The 17,360-nt window shown below is 41.3% G+C and overlaps 4 protein-coding genes across 6 annotated transcripts in view; 2 read left to right on the top strand and 2 right to left on the bottom strand.

The window, feature by feature from the left end:
• LOC113206557 (reticulon-1-A) overlaps positions 1–2,651 on the bottom strand; it is a 34,931-nt gene extending 32,280 nt beyond the window's left edge. The window contains exons 1-2 of one of the 3 annotated variants that reach the window (XM_026422679.2): positions 2,209–2,651; positions 1,141–1,944 (exon numbers count right to left, since the gene is read on the bottom strand). In XM_026422679.2, coding sequence (XP_026278464.2) covers positions 1,141–1,944; positions 2,209–2,221 — 817 coding nt within the window. In that variant the 5' untranslated portion in view covers positions 2,222–2,651. The remainder of the gene's footprint in view (positions 1–1,140; positions 1,945–2,208) is intronic. The other 2 variants (XM_026422680.2, XM_026422683.2) reach the window with 2 other exon arrangements.
• LOC113206555 (serine palmitoyltransferase 2) overlaps positions 1–7,397 on the top strand; it is a gene marked incomplete at its 5' end in the record, with an annotated part of 22,531 nt that extends 15,134 nt beyond the window's left edge. The window contains 11 exon segments of the mRNA XM_026422675.2: positions 2,713–2,993; positions 3,949–4,143; positions 4,234–4,388; positions 4,470–4,615; positions 4,698–4,916; positions 4,993–5,156; positions 5,268–5,429; positions 5,539–5,665; positions 5,751–5,886; positions 5,990–6,119; positions 6,231–7,397. Of these exon segments, the coding sequence (XP_026278460.1) occupies positions 2,713–2,993; positions 3,949–4,143; positions 4,234–4,388; positions 4,470–4,615; positions 4,698–4,916; positions 4,993–5,156; positions 5,268–5,429; positions 5,539–5,665; positions 5,751–5,886; positions 5,990–6,119; positions 6,231–6,332 (1,817 nt within the window). The 3' untranslated portion in view covers positions 6,333–7,397.
• Positions 7,398–8,117: 720 nt separating this feature from the next.
• LOC113206556 (integrator complex subunit 14) lies at positions 8,118–11,016 on the bottom strand. The gene is given in 7 exon segments (XM_052264508.1): positions 8,118–9,030; positions 9,111–9,446; positions 9,525–9,568; positions 9,571–9,775; positions 9,942–10,298; positions 10,372–10,542; positions 10,621–11,016. Coding segments are annotated over 7 exon segments (1,503 nt in total). The 5' UTR covers positions 10,783–11,016; the 3' UTR covers positions 8,118–8,802.
• Positions 11,017–11,141: 125 nt separating this feature from the next.
• Positions 11,142–16,239, top strand: LOC113206553 (protein CASC3). The gene is made up of 11 exons (XM_026422670.2): positions 11,142–11,455; positions 12,267–12,470; positions 12,599–12,714; positions 12,812–13,039; positions 13,123–13,375; positions 13,487–13,683; positions 13,787–13,926; positions 14,009–14,263; positions 14,342–14,530; positions 14,954–15,438; positions 15,519–16,239. The coding sequence occupies exons 1-11, from the start codon at positions 11,336–11,338 to the stop codon at positions 15,792–15,794; spliced, it is 2,463 nt and encodes an 820-aa protein (XP_026278455.1). The 5' UTR covers positions 11,142–11,335; the 3' UTR covers positions 15,795–16,239.
• The last annotated feature ends 1,121 nt before the right edge of the window (positions 16,240–17,360 follow it).

Below are 17,360 nucleotides of genomic sequence, written 5' to 3'. Positions count from 1 at the left end.
GCGGCCGAGCGGACGAGCAGGACGACGGACGGGGCCCCCGCACGGATGCAGCGCGCCCCGCCGAAATCTGCTGCTTCCCCGCCACCCCCGCGCCCCCTCGCCTAGGCGCGCGCGAGCGACGGGGTGACTTCGGCAGGTTCGGCAGCCCCCCAGCAGACCAGAGGGAAGACCCCGGACGTTCGGCTGGACTTCGGGGGCCACGAAGGAGACGGCGGCGGCGGTGGGCAGCGAGGGCGGGATCCTGGAGCTTGGAGGAGGGCGCGAGCGAGCGTCAGCAACAACAGTTCGGTTTGAGACGTGAAGTGGGACGGTACGCGTGACGTCGCCGGCAACCCGCGCGGCTCCGCTGACCTCGCGACCCCTGCGCACCCCTACCGGCTCCGTCCCGCCCTGACGTCACCGGGGCACCACGGATTAAGTGATACAGTGAAGTGATAGTGTGTGTGTGTTATACCCAAAAGCAGAGCCAGTGTTGTAGTGTTGTGTGCGTGTGCCTTCCAATCAGTGCCCTCGCGACCTCACCTGTACCTTTTGTGTGTGTTGACCTGCCACCAGTCCTGCTGTACTACCCTGCCTCTGTAGAACTGGAATTACAGTGTCATTTGTAAATTGTATTTGCTCTGCGTGATCAATCTCCTTTTCCTCAAAATTCACACAATCGTCCAGCCATCGAACACTTTTACTTTTAATGTTAGAGGTAAAAACCACGGAGCTTGTCCGGAACCTCACATTTGGCGCCCAACGTGGGGCCTAAGTTTTGGGAAGGACTAGCCGGGAACCTCACATTTGGCGCCCAACGTGGGGCCTAAGTTTTGGGAAGGACTAGCCGGAACCTCACACCCGACGAGTCGGCGTGACTCATAAAATCACCTAATCACAAAACAAAGTAGAGGGGAAACATACTTTTCTGGGAGATTTTCAAGGCAGCGTTAGAATGTACTCATTAAACAGATTAAAAATAATATCATTAGTTTTGGAAAATGAAAGCCAGAGCATTTTGCAGCAGAAAATTTTACAAAGCACACAGATTTCTTTGGAATTGCCAGTTAAACAACTAAAGCATTTTTTGACAGCCACTGAGCAACAACTGACAAGGTATCCATCACCAGTACAAGCGTCAAGTGAATCACGGTCACTCACCTAGCCCATCGCAGCTTTTAGTTCCGCCAGACGACACCTGCTTTGGAGGTGCTGGGGGTGGTGAGGTAGGCTTCGAAATCACAGGTTTGGGCTCAGGTTCCTTCTTCTCAGGTTTCTTCTCAACATATTCGGACTCCAGGAATGTTGGAATAGGTGCTGCTTTAGGTTTTGGAGGGGGTTCAGGGGTGGGTACCCGAATAGGTTCAGGAGTTGGCTCTCTGACAGGCAAAGGAGAGGGCTCTCGTACAGGAGGGGGTGAAGGCTCTCGTACAGGTTCTGGAGTGGGTTCACGGACAGGTTTAGGTGAAGGCTCACGAATAGGCTCAGGTGAGGGCTCTCTGGCAGGTGCAGGTTTAGAGAGGAAATCTTCGAGAGGATCTGCATGAGGTGAAGGATCACTCTTTTTGGGAGAGAAACCAAAACTAGTGCCAAAGTCATCCAGAGGATTCTCATCGAAGGTAGAGGGTTGTTTTTTAGTGGGTTCTGGCAACAGGTCAGGGGATGGAGTCTTGTGACGAATCACTTCATCCTCAAGGCTATAATCTTCTTTGTCAGGCGATCCTGAGTACTGATTATCCATAAACGTGTCCCCAGCAGCAGGCGTGAAATGTGGTTGCGACTCATGATGCAGGAACGACATGGTGTCCATGATGTCCTTGCCAGCCTGGGCTGCTGGAGGTGAATTCCTGATGGGCTCAGCAAAGTGTTGAGGGTTTGCACCCTGGCCAATGCCTCCACTCAGGAAGTCATCCAGGGGGTCGTGCGGAGGGGGTACCTCACTCTTGCGCTCAAACGCCTTCAGTTCTGGAAAATCCAAACCAAAATCATGTGCTGGCTGTTTGGGTTGAGTAAACTCGGCAATGTCATCGCGCTCTGGGTACATTTCGAATTTCTGCGCCGCTAAGTCCTCGTGAAGCACATCGTCTGCGTGTAAACCGCTATCCCTGGTGGGTGAAAATTTGTACGCCTCCAAGTGCTCGAAATCGTCCACAGACTCCGGGTCCCTCCGCAGGGCCAGGGAGGGGCTAGCCCCGCTAGGGCCTGTGTTTGTGTGCAGATCCGTCTTACCTTCAGAATCCATGGTTGGAGAATCCGACTTCTCTCTTATTCCAGTCAAACGGGGCGCACTCTCCACTTAAGGCTGCACTGCAGTTGCGTAACACTTGCAAAATTTTGGAAAAAGTCGTGATTTTCCGGAATCGACGAAAGTCAACGTCAGGTGGCGACCACGGGGTAACTGTCAAACGTGTGTCCGAAAAGGAAAACAATCGACTGGTGATGGCGGCTGCTGCTGCTGGGCTGCTGACTGGCTGCTCGGTGCCGGTTCTCCTCCAACATCCGGACAAGATGAGTCACCCGCACACTTCTCCCTCCACAGAACGGATGCCCCGCCTCCTTAAGCCTTTCCCGTTCAGAAAAGTCGGTGAAGTAAACGATCCTCTTCGTCTTCGGCCGCGAAACAATTACTCTAGCAAACTCGCTTTGTGTCTCCCCGAAATTTCCCTTTTCCGAGCACCACCCCCCACAACCGCCCCTTGTCGTTACAGAAAATTTCGTGTTTGCTGTTTGCAGTTGGTGCTTTCCGAGAGCCGGAGCGGCTCATGCGCAGAGAAGTGGCGGTAGTTCCAAAAGTGACCGCGGGGCGCGCGGAGCGCTGCGGATACGAAGACGAGGCGAACGGAACAGTCACAGTCGGCGAGACATGCAGACGTCCAAACATGGCCACAGAGGGACTCCTTAGCGACGGCGCTCATCAGCTCAAAACCTTCGCGGTCAACGGCAAGCACGCCCTGAACGTTGTCAACGGGAAGGCCAACGGGGTCGTCCACTCCAAAAAGAATGGGCATGTTACCGTAAGTGAGAAAGGGGGCACACAGGGACTGCCCAACCCGCAGGGCGGTGTCGACTGCGACCCTCCAGTCCAAGTTAAGATAAGGTCTATCCCTCCAATACCGAGGGTGACAACGCCCTTGCTTAACGGGCCGTCGCGCCCCTATTATGACACCACGTTACCGCCCCCTTTCGCGCGGTACACGCACGACAGACCCCCGCTGGGGGTTGACGTACAGGTTAGGTGTTCTGCTGGTTCCTCAGGACCCAGCCCTGGCACTCCTAGAGAAAATATTTAGGGCCCCTTAACCGGTTTCATCGTCTCTCTGATTTTTGTAGAGGGGCCAGTACTGTTGTGATCTGGCTACATCTTTGTTAATGTGAAAGTCCCCCCACCTCCCATGGCATATTGAGTTTTGGTCTAGTGGAGGTAGAGACTTGGAGTTCTGTCTGGAGCGCTGATTGTCTAATAATTGATTCCACATACTGGAATGAACAATCTTTCCGGGAGAGGTATCTGTACCCCCAACACAACTAATTTTAGCATTTAAAAAAAAATGTTTTAAAGAAATTTGTCACACAGTGTTATGTGGAGAATAACTTAATATCAAAGTTGTTGATTTTTTGTAGAATTTTTTTGTGTTTTTTTGTTGTTGCTATAATTGAACCATGTTCAAGTGTGCCTGCTGCACCATGTCTGCTAATGAGAACAGAAGCGTGAGGCAGTGTTAGCACCTACGCCCTACCCACACTTCCCCCACCTTGCTCTCTGAAGAGTTCTTTTATGCACTATGGCTCTGTTTTGAAGTGGTTACCAAGTGTTGACCCTGGGCGACTCCCTCCCACCCCACTCACCCTAATCTAATTTTATATCTGATTTTTACTATTTTTCACAATGTTGGCCCATAATTATTTCAAAATAATATTTCCATCATTTTACAGTATTTTTCAATTGGGACTGGCTCTTATTCTTTACAGGCCCACTGCAATGGAACAACTACAGGTGTCCCTCAGAGTGAGCCTAAAAAGAAGCCTCACTCCAAAGAATCTTTTGAAGAAGTACCACTGGTCACAGCAGTAACAACATATATGGGCTTTTATTTGCTTGTGGTGTTAGGATACCTCAATCAGTTTCTGTTTGCCCCTCCAGTTGCCAAAGAAAGAAATAGGAAGGTTAGTATCTTTTTACTTGAACAATTTCCTCTTTTTTTTTTTTTTTGAATGAACAATACTTACTTATTATTATTTCTTATTATTTTATAGGGATATGTTCCTCTCTACAATAGATTTGAACAATTTTATTCACGATATGTGTACAGACGTATCAGAGATTGCTGGAATCGACCAATATGTAGTGTCCCTGGAGCTGAAGTTGTTTTGAAGGACCGTATCACCCATGATTATGGATGGACTTTTCAGTAAGACTTATTGCAGCTATGAAATGTGTGTATCTGGTTTCAAAATATGGGATTCGAACTGTCTGCTTACATTCGTAATAGGTACACTGGCCTAGAAAAGAAATGCCTAAATTTAGGATCCTACAACTACCTGGGTTTTGCTGAGGCTACTGGTCAATGTGCTGAGGACTCAATTCAATCAATCAAAAAATATGCCTGTGCATTAGGTAGCACAAGCCATGAACTTGGTATGTCATTGAATCTTTCAAAGTACAGAAGAAGAAAAGTTTTCATCTCAAATATCAATTTCTATCTTTTTATTGCCCTCAGGCACAAGCCCAATTCATCTGGAACTTGAAGAAACTACAGCTCGCTTTTTGGGTGTGGAAGCTGCTATTACTTTTGGAATGGGTTTTGCAACTAATGCTTTAAATTTACCCTGTCTTTTATCACCTGGATGCTTGGTCATTAGTGATGAGAAAAACCACGCCTCACTTATTCTAGGACTGCGACTATCTGGTGCTACTACACGTGTGTTTAAACATAATAGTAAGTTTCTGCAAACTGAATTTTTTGATGGTAGTTAGGCAGTTGGGTTTCAGTTGTATTTCAACTTAATTTTCAGACATGAAAAATCTAGAGAAAGTATTGCGGACTGCCGTTGTTCAGGGCCAACCAAAAACTGGTGCACCTTGGAAAAAAATATTTATTGTTGCTGAAGGCGTCTATAGCATGGAAGGATCTCTTGTACATCTACCTGAGGTCATTGCTTTGAAGAAGAAATACAAGGTGAGTTAATATAAGAAAATGGTAGACTAGGTATACTATCCACAAAATGCTACACTTACTTTCAGTGTATATATAATTTTTAACCCCCTCCCCTCTTCCCCATTCCCATAGGCTTACCTGTTCTTAGATGAAGCTCACAGTGTTGGTGCAATGGGACCGAGAGGCCGAGGTGTTTTGGATTATTATGGTGTTAATCCTCATGATGTTGATGTCTTGATGGGAACTTTCACAAAGAGTTTTGGATCTGCTGGAGGTTACATTGCAGGCTCAAAGGTACATTATTATCACATTAGTATAATTCTTGTGTCAAATAAACTAAGTTCTACCAACAACAAAATATTAAACGACCCTAGTTTTTATCTACTTTTTAATTTTTTTCTAGGAATTGGTAGATTTCTTGCGTGTAAACAGCCATGCTGCCTGTTATGCCTCAACTATGGCGCCCCCAATTGCCCAGCAGATCATTACCTCAATGCGCATTATCATGGGGGAAGATGGAACCAATGAAGGTTACACTATGTCACTTTTGTCAGAAATGTTTGTTTCTAAAACTTAATTACAAACTTCATATCAATTTTTTTCTGGTCTAAACAGGTCAGAAAAGAGTAATGCAATTGGCTCGCAACACCAGATATTTCCGGCGCCGTTTACATCAAATGGGCGTTATTATTTATGGCCATGAAGATTCTCCAGTTGTACCTTTACTGGTTTACATGTTCTCCAAAATTGGGTAAAGTTATTAACACTATCAGTGCCATATAAAAATATTAAACTTAATTTGATTAAATTTGTCTGTCTGTGCTTTGTACTAACTATCAACGTATGTCTGTTAGGGCTGTGGTCAGAACTCTTGCAAAGAAAAACATTGCTGCAGTTGGAGTGGGCTTCCCTGCAACTCCTTTAATGGAAGGTCGTATCCGGTTTTGTTTGTCTGCCGCTCACACCAAGGAACAACTGGATAATGTAAGTTTTTCTTGTTCTCAGTTCAGAAGAGCTGTGATGATGTAGCTTAGAGTGCAAACTCCTTCATTTAAAATATGATATGTGATATTTATTACTAACTTCCTTTTTTAGGTTTTGGATGTTCTTGAAGATATTGCCGAAACTCTTGGACTAAAGTACTCTCAACTTCCACGTTACAAAGGTGTTATTCAGTATGAAGATGAAAATAAGTAATGTTAAATTTGTAAGCGTGATTAATTGTAACCAATCCTTTGTTGCCTTGCATCAAGGCACCAAGTACAATCATGAAACATGCATGGGCATTGCACATTGACCAGAATATTTTTGATACCATGCTTTTATTATTGTCATTGTCAAGATTTTGTGCTTGACAGAGTAGATGGGTATTTTAGAAATATTAGGACAACAGCTTTCTTGTTCTTTAATGTGATAAGTGCCTTTGTAAGAGCAAATTACAAATTCTCTATAGTTTTGCCTGATAATGTACCTTAGTGAAAGTAGGGCATCAATCACTTTCTCCTGCATCTGCGACAAAATAGGTCTCATAAGATTAAATGATTTTTTTTATTTTGTTTTAAATCGCTTATGCTGATTGTGGCTGTGTGTTAACTGCTTTATTTGAAATTCCAATATTGATTAATTATCTAGTTCCTCTGAAGTTTACTAGCTCTGTTTTGTATTTATTGGTGTGAAGTGAGACATTTAACTCAGCTGAGAAACTGTTGCTATGTTTCAGCTTCACTATGCGAATGTACAAAAACTGAGGTTGTTTAAACTTTCCTATATTTATAAGTGGCTCAGGAATTTTTTTAGTCACATGTTTTTTTTTTGTTTTTTTTTACTGTTGTATTTTACTGTAAGGAAAACAAGATGTGCTTGTAGTTTGTCATATTTTGATCACATTTTCTTTCCCTAGAATTTCTTCTCTATTTATTTTAAATTTAACTCCGCACTTGACTTTGGCCAATTCCCAGTCTTGAATTTGTTTAAGTAGTGCTTAAATTTCCCTTTGACTAGTATGAAACTTACTATCAATTTTTTTCTATATTCCCGGGGAATGATCCATTCCTGTTCCACTCAATTATTATTGTGTAATAGTGTACTTCAGTCATGTTAATGCTCTTGAAGTGCATAATTTTTTTCTTAAAGCATGCAGGTATGTCTGTATTTAGTACACACATTATTTATAAATTATTGTATGTGGCTTTACTTTTCACCATCCCTGAGCATTTAAACCATGTTTCTTGTTTATAAAATGTTGAGTGTGATTGAAAATATCACAGAGATGTGTTCCACGTGTGTTCACAGGGAGACTGTTTTACATTATAGTATTTTATTAGCGTTCCTTTATTATACAGTTCCACCTTCACTCTGAAAATTGATTGAGATTCGTATTTTTTATATATATATCTTTGCTTGTTTTGAAATATGTAATCTGTAAGGTATTATTCCGGAAAAGCAGTGTATTCAGTTTTGTCGAGTTCCACAGTAGGATGCAGGTATAGAATTAGCTGCAGTAATCTGTGATGTTCACATTAAAGAAGCTAAGTATGTTAGATAATTTTTAAAAGTTTGCTTTAACAGATGGTGCAAAGTATATTGCATGACTTACAAGCGCCATTCCTGGACGGGTTTTGTACATATTTGATTAAAATGCTAAGCACTTGGCAGCAGTATTGACTGATATCGAGGTTGGTACAATGGTGAAAACTTTGTGGCAGATGTTCCCTTTTAAGGTCTTCCTTTTTTCCATCAATAAAGACTTATGGCATTTTCTTCAAGTTTTTTGGGGGAGTTTTTGTAGTATGTATTTTCAATTTTAATACATCATGCACCATTGTCACCATCTTGCTTGTACTCAAATTTCTAAAATGTAGATGGATGTACTGTTTCTGTAGGTAAGCTGTATTGAAGACTGTTCAAAATTGCATTGATAGTTATAATTTGTGTGGTTCGTTTTCATTTAATGGGTGAAAATTTGCTAAAAAATGAGCAAACTTTTTAAAAATTCAGTAGTACTTTATTACCCTTGCCACAAATGTATGGATATCAGATAATTACTAAGCATTTAGCTTATTCATATCGCATTTATAAATTTTTTGTACTTCAAATTCACACAATTGCCAATTCTCTTGACATCATTTTTAATGAAACTGGCTGCTCATGTTATTCTCCTAGTTATCAAGTACCTAGTTAACTTGAATTTGTTGCCTTATATTTTCTAATCACCTTACAACATGTTGACACTCTTGAAAGGGCTCAGGGCATTTGTGTTTTATCTCCTTTTATTGCAGTGTTTACTAGATTGGACATCTTACTGAATCTATTGTTCCTGATGTGACAAAAATCTTACTGTAACATAAATGAACTAGCTTGTTGCTCTTTAAACATAAGTTCAGACAAAATAAAATGAATAAGTAATGTTGAAAACTATTTGGATTTTTTTCCATAACATTTTGAAGTTTCAATTAATACACCTTGTTAAAATGACACAAAACAATTTGACAATCCAGGATAATAGGTAGTCCTTGTTGACTTCATGTAAATATGCAGGCAGATATTTTCCCATGTTTCTGAGTTTAATTCAACAAATGAATTAAGTGAATCTTCCCTAGCTGGAATTCTTTGCGTAACTTGGGATTGTAGTATAAGATCAGATTGATTAATCCAACATCCCTTCTGATCAGTCATCTCCACCATGGAAAGAAGTGCGTAACGGGGTAATAGAGAATTTTAGCTCACGTGCCTCTCTCCTCCTTAAAACACTGGCACAATGGGTGAGCTGCAATGCACAGTCAGGATGAGCTTTGTCTGGTAAGGCATGACATTCTTTTTCAAATATTTTTGACAGCCCATCTAAAAGTTCTAAGAACCCAACTTGCACAGCAGCCTTGCGAACACGGTTCAATTCCTATGAAGTAAAAAAACGCATACTATACAATACAATGTTACTGAGGTAGGAGATATCTAATGATACAAAATTAAGCTCACCTTATAGAAATGTTGAGTTTTATCTGGTAATTTGCGTGCACTACGAAGTATTTTTTGGATGTCAGAATGCAAACCTGATTGCCTTATCCAGGCAACAGTGCTCTGACTGTAACTTCGTTTCTCAGCAGGACGCACAGGGAACGAAGGTAAAGCAGATAAGTCTTCAGCATCCTCTGCAGAACCAAGCTGTTCCAGATCTCCTAACCATGGAATTGTGTCCGTTCCTGGTTCTAGGACTGTGAGCATAAGGTTTGACTTCTTTTTATTATCAGCCCAGGAGAAAAGGATTCCAAACCATCCCTCAGCAACTTCACATAGAGCAGCCATATTCTCAACCTACAAAGATAATATTTTGTGAGGGACCTAGTAAGAACAATTAAAGATCAGCTATAGAAAATTGGCAACAAAAATGACCTTTAACGCTCCATGAAGAAGAACACAGAAGGATGGGGTTTTCCCTCATCGTGACTTTCATCATCTGAATCCTCATTTTTAACATCAGAATGATTTGTGACATTAGATAGGCCTGAGCCCATGGGAAGCACAAGATGTCTTGACACAGCTGCAGGGCTTCCGATGTCAGACAAATCCCAAAATCCAACGACATTTAGTTGGTCGCCAATTCTATAGGTTTCTGTTGAGAAGTCTTTTACATGAGTATACGGCTAGAATTAGAAAAAAATACATTATAAATGTGTTAAAAAAAGTCTTTTAAAAATGCAATTGGGTAAAATTGTTAATACAATCAATTATATTTGCGTGACTGCAAGCTTCCAGCCTCAAAAATTGTGGTTTTTAAAATGTAATTACAGCATCTTTAAATTGACTTACTAGAGGATGAGGTGACAGCGTGATTTTAGAGGATAGGGAGCCACATCGCAATGTACCCTGATAAGAAGTAAATTCTGCTTCAGCCATTTTTCGAACCATTGCTTGGACACTAGCTATGGACAAAGGGCCTTCAGGAGTATGAATAATCCCCTCTCCTCCTGCTAGATCAGTGAGTCTTTTAAATAACTGCAAATTGTACGACAGCTGTGGTTCATTAGGATTAGCTATGATAAGTGCACTTAGTTTCCCAGGAAATGCAAAAGGCAAACACGGCCGATGAGGACCAGCATTCTGGTCTAAAATATGTTTGATGGACGAATCTGTAGCTCCACAACTACCATCTGACACAATAATCACCTGGAATAGAAAAATTAACAAAAATAAAGGGCCCCCAAAATAATGAGATATGTTACAATACTGATTGTCATACATGGCACGGCGTAGCACTGCCCCATTCCTTCAGCACTAAACGATTCACAGCATGTAATGCAGGCTCTATACATGTTTTATCTTGATCTTCAACTGTCTGAAGTTTTTGTTTTATAGACTCAAAATCCCTTGTGAAAGGGCACAATTCATCGCAAAGAGATGAATATGTTAACTGTAAGTCAGAAAATGATCAATGTTACGGATAAAGGTTTGAAAGAGACGTTGTAGTAAACATTACGATAATTCTTACCAAAGACACAAATTCTAGTCTAGTATACACATTAAAATAATCCAAAAGTGTGTTGATACCATGGATGGCAAGTTGAAGTCTAGTGTATGTTTCTCCAGAGTCTTGCACAGATACTGGTCTTGCCATTGACAGAGACACATCCAGAAGCACGATAGTCGGCATTTTGGCGTTATTCCTTTGAGCCTTATCACACTAAGGCATAACCATACGAGAAATAACAATTAAGTTTTGAACGACTTTCCCATTTAAACATACAGAGCGTCAATCTCAGTGCACAAAAGCCTCACAAGTACAAGTACAGTTTGTGGTTTGTGTGCTTCTTGAAGTCTCGTCGTCTGCTTGTTTATTTGCAGTAAAGCCGGTCCCCTCACCCCTCCTTCCTCCTCGCCCCTTGCCTTTAAACACTGCCTTCGAGATTTTCGGATAATAAACAAATGCACGGCAGAGATTAGTCAAGTAAGAAACAATTTCATCCAAAGTGTTGTTCTATCGTAGCAGCCGGTCTCTCGAAATTTCCAAATATCTCAAGCATCGGTACATTTACTTATTTTTCGTTAAGTCGATACACTTTCTCTCAGCAAAACCGACATTTCGTACAAAAACCGTTGTATGTTAGCAACCCCACCCATCATATCCCTGCTCGACGCAGAACACTACAACGTGGTCGTGCAGTATCAACGACCTTTTTTGGCTGCCTTCAAATTGTGTTAAAATAATGTCGGCTTCAGAAGAAACTGTTGTCGCCGACCAACAGAAAGAGGTTGATACCTCAAAAGACTCAGAAGAGTTGTCCCAGTGTTCAAATTATGACACTCCGGGCAAGGGATCCGATGCAGTAAGTTTAGGCCTAGCCCTCCTTGACAGTGATACCAACACCGGTTAGAAATCTATTTCTAATGTAAATAGGCATCTATTGGTAACTGCTGATTAGTTTGTTCTCGTCAAAATTATTTTCTCTTAAATCCGTGGAATCGTAGCTCTTTTTGAAGCACTCCTTGACCCCTGTGATTAAAGTAGGTCTTCTAACCTCTGTGTCAACCTACTTTGCCTGAGACTGTCAGTTTTGTTAAATCTACCAAATGAAACGACATAAGTAGGCATTTCGATGTTTCCATAGCAGTTTGATTCTTATCTAATTATTATCTATTCTTATTCTGTTTTTTTTTTTCTTCTCTCATTCTGTGGTTTAAATTTAAATCCATCTCTTGCCTGTCACACTTTCCCCTTTCCCCTATTTTTTTTCCCTTTCAAAAAAATATATTTATAAATCTCCTTGATATTTTCTTGTTATTTTCAAGTTTTCTGTGCACTAAGTTCTATGTTAAGCCATGCAATTTACTTGTCCATTTCTGTTTTGGTATGTGTTACTGAATTGAAAAGACTCAAGTAGATGTCCGAAGTCCAATCTGTTGGGTTGTGCTCTGAAATAGCTGCATATTTGATTTATGAGCAGCCTTCTTCAAAGTGTCACCCATGTACGGTTCAAGTTTCTACCTTTTGGTTGCAATAATATTCTTTGACCTTCCAATGTAATTAATACTTGACTCGGATGGGTGTCAGTCTACTATTTACTAAATAGTATATTCCCTAATCTCATGCATCTTATTGTGATTGAGCCACTTAATCACATGTCTTCAAATTTTCAGGACCCTGATGAAACAGCGGGCGAAAATGACCATCTATCTGACTATGGTGAAGGAGATCTTGATGGTGAGGGCCCAAATGTACAACCCTTGGATTCTTCAGATGAAGAAAGAGTTCCAGATGACGATGACCAACTTGATGACACAGTTGAAAGTGACCGAGAAAGTGTTACTGTTGATGATGAAAGGGAGGAGGGTGATGGACAGGTAACTTTAAATGCTTGTTCTTAAAACTTTTCTGTTTTTTTTGTCTTTTGAGACTCATTTTACCCACATTCCACTACTATTCTAAGATCAGTATCCTAAATCTTATCATCAACCTATTTGTTACTTAGGAAAGCTCTCCATCTAAGGAGAAGAAGCTGGATGATGATGAAGATAGGAGAAATCCTCAGTACATTCCTAAGCGGGGCACGTTTTACGAACATGACGACAGAACTGCTGATGACATGTGAGTTATCCGAGCTGATCTGGTTTGTTTCAATATAATGGTGTGATGTGATGTATAATGTGTCTGATATTTCTATTGCTTTTTATTGCATTTTCAGGCAAGAAACACCATCTAAAGAATCCAAGATAGACAGCCGGGATGGTAAAGAAACTGGTAAAGAGTCTGGTCGAAAAGTGTGGAAAGATAGGGAAGATCGGTGGCAACATGATCTCTTTCAGGAAACAGATCAAGCGCCCAAATCTCGTGAAGAGTTATTAAGTGTGTATGGATATGACATCCGAAATGAAGAAGCTGCTCCTAAAGCCAGAAGACGACGCAGATATGGGTATGTTGTAGATATACCACATAGTAAGTGCATATGTTGTTTCTCCTTAGGTATCTATTAAAATGGGTATTTTATTGTTTCAGCCGAGGTCCTAATAAATATACTCGAAGTTGGGAAGATGAAGAAGCATACAGTAGACCCCTGAGTGCATTCATTGTAGAAAAAGAGGCAGGAGAAAACAAGAAAGGGCCACGCAAGCCCAGAGTTCTCAGCAGAGGAGGACGGGGGGCTGGAGGTGGCTATAGAAACAGTGGCAATGCTAGTGGTGATGGTGGAGATGGCAATGATGTTCAGAAACAGGAATACCCTGCGCTCTCAAATTCAGATGATAATGGGGTAAGAAGATAAACTTTGCAGATGTTGTCATATTTAATTATTATTACACATCTATCAAATTACCCCTTCCCTTTTTTTATTATCTTAAAAAAATGATGAATTATTTAATAGGTGAAGAATGGTGAGGAAAGTAAGGTTGTTTCTCAACCTTCATTTAGCAGCAAAGTGTCAGGAAGTGTGACTTCAAAGACTGTTGCTGGCACATTTAATGCTAATCCAAAAGAAGTTGTTGCACCATTTGGGTCACAGCAGAAGCAGCAAAGAGGACATCAACAGCATGCTTCCTCAAACCATCAGACCTCATTTAGGTACAAATTATTTTATATGTTAAGCTCACAAAAGAGAAAATATTTTTTTGTGATAAGGTCCTCTTTTCTTACATTCTCATCTAATCTAATGTTTTAACAACAGGCAAGAAGAAGATCAACGAAGAGGTTGGCGCCGGGACTCAAATGAGGATGGGGATGGTGCTGGTGGAGAAAGAGGAAATATTCGTGGTAGAGGAGGTAGACCATCTCAGGCACGGAACAGGCGAGAAGATGACAGAGAAGGTCTGTTCTTCCTTTGCAACAATTTTTTTTCTTAAGGTTCTCTGAATGTTATCTTAACTATCCAGTTTTCATACTATTGCAGGGCACAGATGGTCTGACCATTCTCAATCAAATGGTCAAAGTAGAGGCCGCGGAGGCGGTAGGGGTGGTTTTAGGAGAGGAGGGCCTCCTCCTCAAGGAAATCAAAGGCAGCAGAGGGAGCATGACGAGGAGAATGAGAGTGACGGTGGTCACCGTGGGTACACTGAAGACGTCAGTAGAGATATGGGCAATTTAAGTATTTCCACAACCCACCCACAGTCTTCTTCTGGAGGGGATTATCAGCGTCGCCCGAGTAGTAAGTGCTGGTGTCTCTTGTGTCATATTTACCTTGACTGTATTATGAAATATGAAAACTTGTATTTAATTTTCTCAGATGGAAACACGAATGGTACTACGGACAGAAGGCAAAGCATGCCTCCTAGAATGCAAGATAATGCTGGAAGCAGACCTAAGCGATACTCGTCTATGAGAGCTCGCAATGTGCCTGAAACTAGTCCTGCTCAACAGCCTCCTGTCTCAGCAGGCTACACACCTCCAACTCCCCATGCCTATTACCAACCAGGTTTGAATATTTTTCTTTATTTCTCAATTACATTTTTTTTTTTTTTTTGGTAAATCTGTTTCTTGGTCTCAATGTCCGGTCATGCTCTATTCCCATTCATTCCTGTGAACTGCTTCATTACCCCACAGGGCCTGGCTCTGGTTCCCCTGTCCCATCTTATGTTTATCCTCACACATCCCTGTGCTTCCCTTCTCCTCAATACTACCAGATGAAAGAAAATGAGGGTCATGCTGAAAACATATAGGTACTCTAGTTGTCAGTAGTCTCAATAATAACTGGGTAATTTTTAGAGTCCCCTCCCAAGAGTTGGCATTTTGAACAAATGTTCTAAACCTTTAATTTTCCTGCAATTCCTTTGAGTTTTTAGTTTTAGTGCTTCTCAATGGCTTGACCTTGAAATTCTGTGTTTTCCATTTTCTGCAGGATATGGACCTGCTCCAGTTGCTGGTGTGCCCCCAGGTGTGCCTCCAGGTGTAGCCCCGATGTACCAGGAAACACCTTCAATGCCTGCTGCCTCACCAGGGCACCAGCCTGCTGTGGCAGGCCCGCCTGTGCCAACCATGCCTACCACTTTGCCAAGTACCATTCCCAGTACAATCCAGTGCTTCCCACAGGGTCTTGCTCCTCAGGGTATTCCGCCCCAAGGTCTCCCACCTCAAGGTCTCCCACCTCAAGGTCTTCCACCTCGTGGTCTCCCACCTCAAGGCCTCCCACCTCAAGGCTTAGCCCAGGGCTCTTTCATTGCGCCACCCCCAGGTCCCCCTGCCGGCCTTCTGCCTCCTGGCAGCTTTATCCCACCAGTGGGCGGACCTGCTCCCTCTTTTGTTGCGGCTACTTCGCCTCAAGGCCATGTCCAAGGACAGTATCAGCAATTGGCTTTCCAGCCATATCAGCCTATAGCAATGGTGGTATGTTTCCACAAATATTGATTGATGCAGAAAAATCTTTATGATAGTGTGGTAATCAAGTTTTATCTGCCTCTTTTTAGAGTGGCGTTAGCCAGCCTCAGCCTGCAGAGTTGTATCAACCCCAAGGTGGCATAACATACTACTCAACTCAAAACCAAATTATTCCTCGAGCTGCTCCTCAGCCTCGAGTCAAAGCCGCCATCCCAATCTTACCACCTCCAGAACGGTCATCTTACGGAGGATCCATGGACGAACATGGTGAAATTCATGAAGCAGTACATGAAGAAATTCATTCTTCATCCCCTCCAGCTGAAATTACTGTTGTCTCAAATGACAGTAATAATCCGACTTCTTAACTTCAAAGTTAATACTAATCAAATTAACGGAGCATTGTTTAAGACTTGTTATGTAACATAGTTATCTACCTATCTCACGTAAATCAGTTTACGTGGCAAGCTAAACAATTTTTTTTCGTTTTTATTATTTTATGATATTATTGAACCGACTTGAACAAGACTGTTCTGTCTGATTGACTTCCTAGGATGGCATTATCAAAACTATCCAAATTGTACTAAATTTTGTTCAAACTTTATCAAATGCCAGTTCTTAAGTTTTGATTGAAACAAAAATCTACTCCCAGTGCATGTTGGTTTGCTTGTTGTAATCATAGAACTGGGATTTGGTGAAATATACATAGCCTCTCTTACATGTATGCTCCAACTTGTTAATCTCGTAATTGTCAATCAATGAACTGAATGTGGGCAACAGCCCTGGCATCTCAATTAAAGTTGGGATGTTGAAGCTGTTGTTGCTTTTTATTTAAATGATGAATGTTGGTAAGAAAGAATACAGTCATAAATTTGATTTTGAAATGCTCAGTTACAATTATTGATGGGTAAGGTTTCACTTTTTTAAGCTTTGGGTGTCTTCTTTATTAAGCTTCCTTTTGTCTGTTAATATATTTATTTAGGTGTTGCTAAGATGCTACATATATAATAGGTGCTATAAGCGTAGCGAAAAGGAGAAGAAGCTATCTAGCTGAATCATATTTTTCCACTTGCAATGTCTAACTGGCATATCAAATCTGTTTTCAAGCAATTGGTGACCATTAACTGATTTGCCTAACAAAGATTTATGAATCTGATCCAAACTGTTTGAAAGAAATTTGTTAGTGGTCTGAAGTTATAGTGAGTGTAATTCATACATCAAATAGAATAGATCACTGCCATTTCTTGGTCCATACTCCTTCTTTATTCAGTAAATAAATTTTAAGTTCACTCAACACAAAAAAAAATTATTCAATTTTGTATTTAATTAGACAAGTTCTAAAGGGTTTTCTTTACTTGAGATTAATATAAAAATAGTCTCAGAATGCAATTTGTTTTATTAGTATCACTGAAAGAGAAGGAAGAGTCGACGTTAAGCTTGTTTGATTTAAGAAGTGCTCCTGGTAATGGAAGTATGGGACCATAATCAATTCTTTATACCCTTTTTTAAAAAAAATGTATCTTGTTAGCTTGAAGACTTGATAGCCAAACTTTATTTAGACATTGGATTTGTGATGCTAGTACAGTATTGTTAAGATTTTCTCTTCTCTGATAAGAGGTTCATTGTCATTGTATCTACTAAAATATGAGTAAAGCGTACTTCTAAACCATATATTCAAAATTTGCCATCAGCACCAATCTTGCTTTTACCAATTTGTTTTGTCTAAGGGGGGGAAACGGGTTTTGATGGGCTTAGCCATCTAACTCGTAGAGGCACGTCCCGAGCTGGGCGGGGGCTGACCAGAGTAATTAATGCATCGCAGTGCACTGTACGCGCTTTCGCTAAACTCCACGGATGGTATATCAGTCATGCTCATTCTGCTTGCTTCTGCTTTGATTTCTTGACCTGGCTCACTCCCATACCTAACGGCTCCT

This window comes from Frankliniella occidentalis, unplaced genomic scaffold (assembly GCF_000697945.3).
Source record: "Frankliniella occidentalis isolate FOCC.00 unplaced genomic scaffold, Focc_3.1 Scaffold19, whole genome shotgun sequence".
Classification (NCBI taxonomy): Eukaryota; Metazoa; Arthropoda; class Insecta; order Thysanoptera; family Thripidae; genus Frankliniella; species Frankliniella occidentalis.
This window is presented reverse-complemented; position numbering and strand designations above follow the sequence as displayed.

Coding starts and splice junctions, on each gene's coding strand:
- LOC113206553 (XM_026422670.2), top strand. CDS start 11,336: ATGTCGGCTTCAGAAGAAACTGTTGTCGCCGACCAACAGAAAGAGGTT. Junction 12,715..12,811: donor GACAGAACTGCTGATGACAT/GTGAGTTATCCG, acceptor TTGCATTTTCAG/GCAAGAAACACCATCTAAAG. Junction 15,439..15,518: donor ATCAGCCTATAGCAATGGTG/GTATGTTTCCAC, acceptor GCCTCTTTTTAG/AGTGGCGTTAGCCAGCCTCA.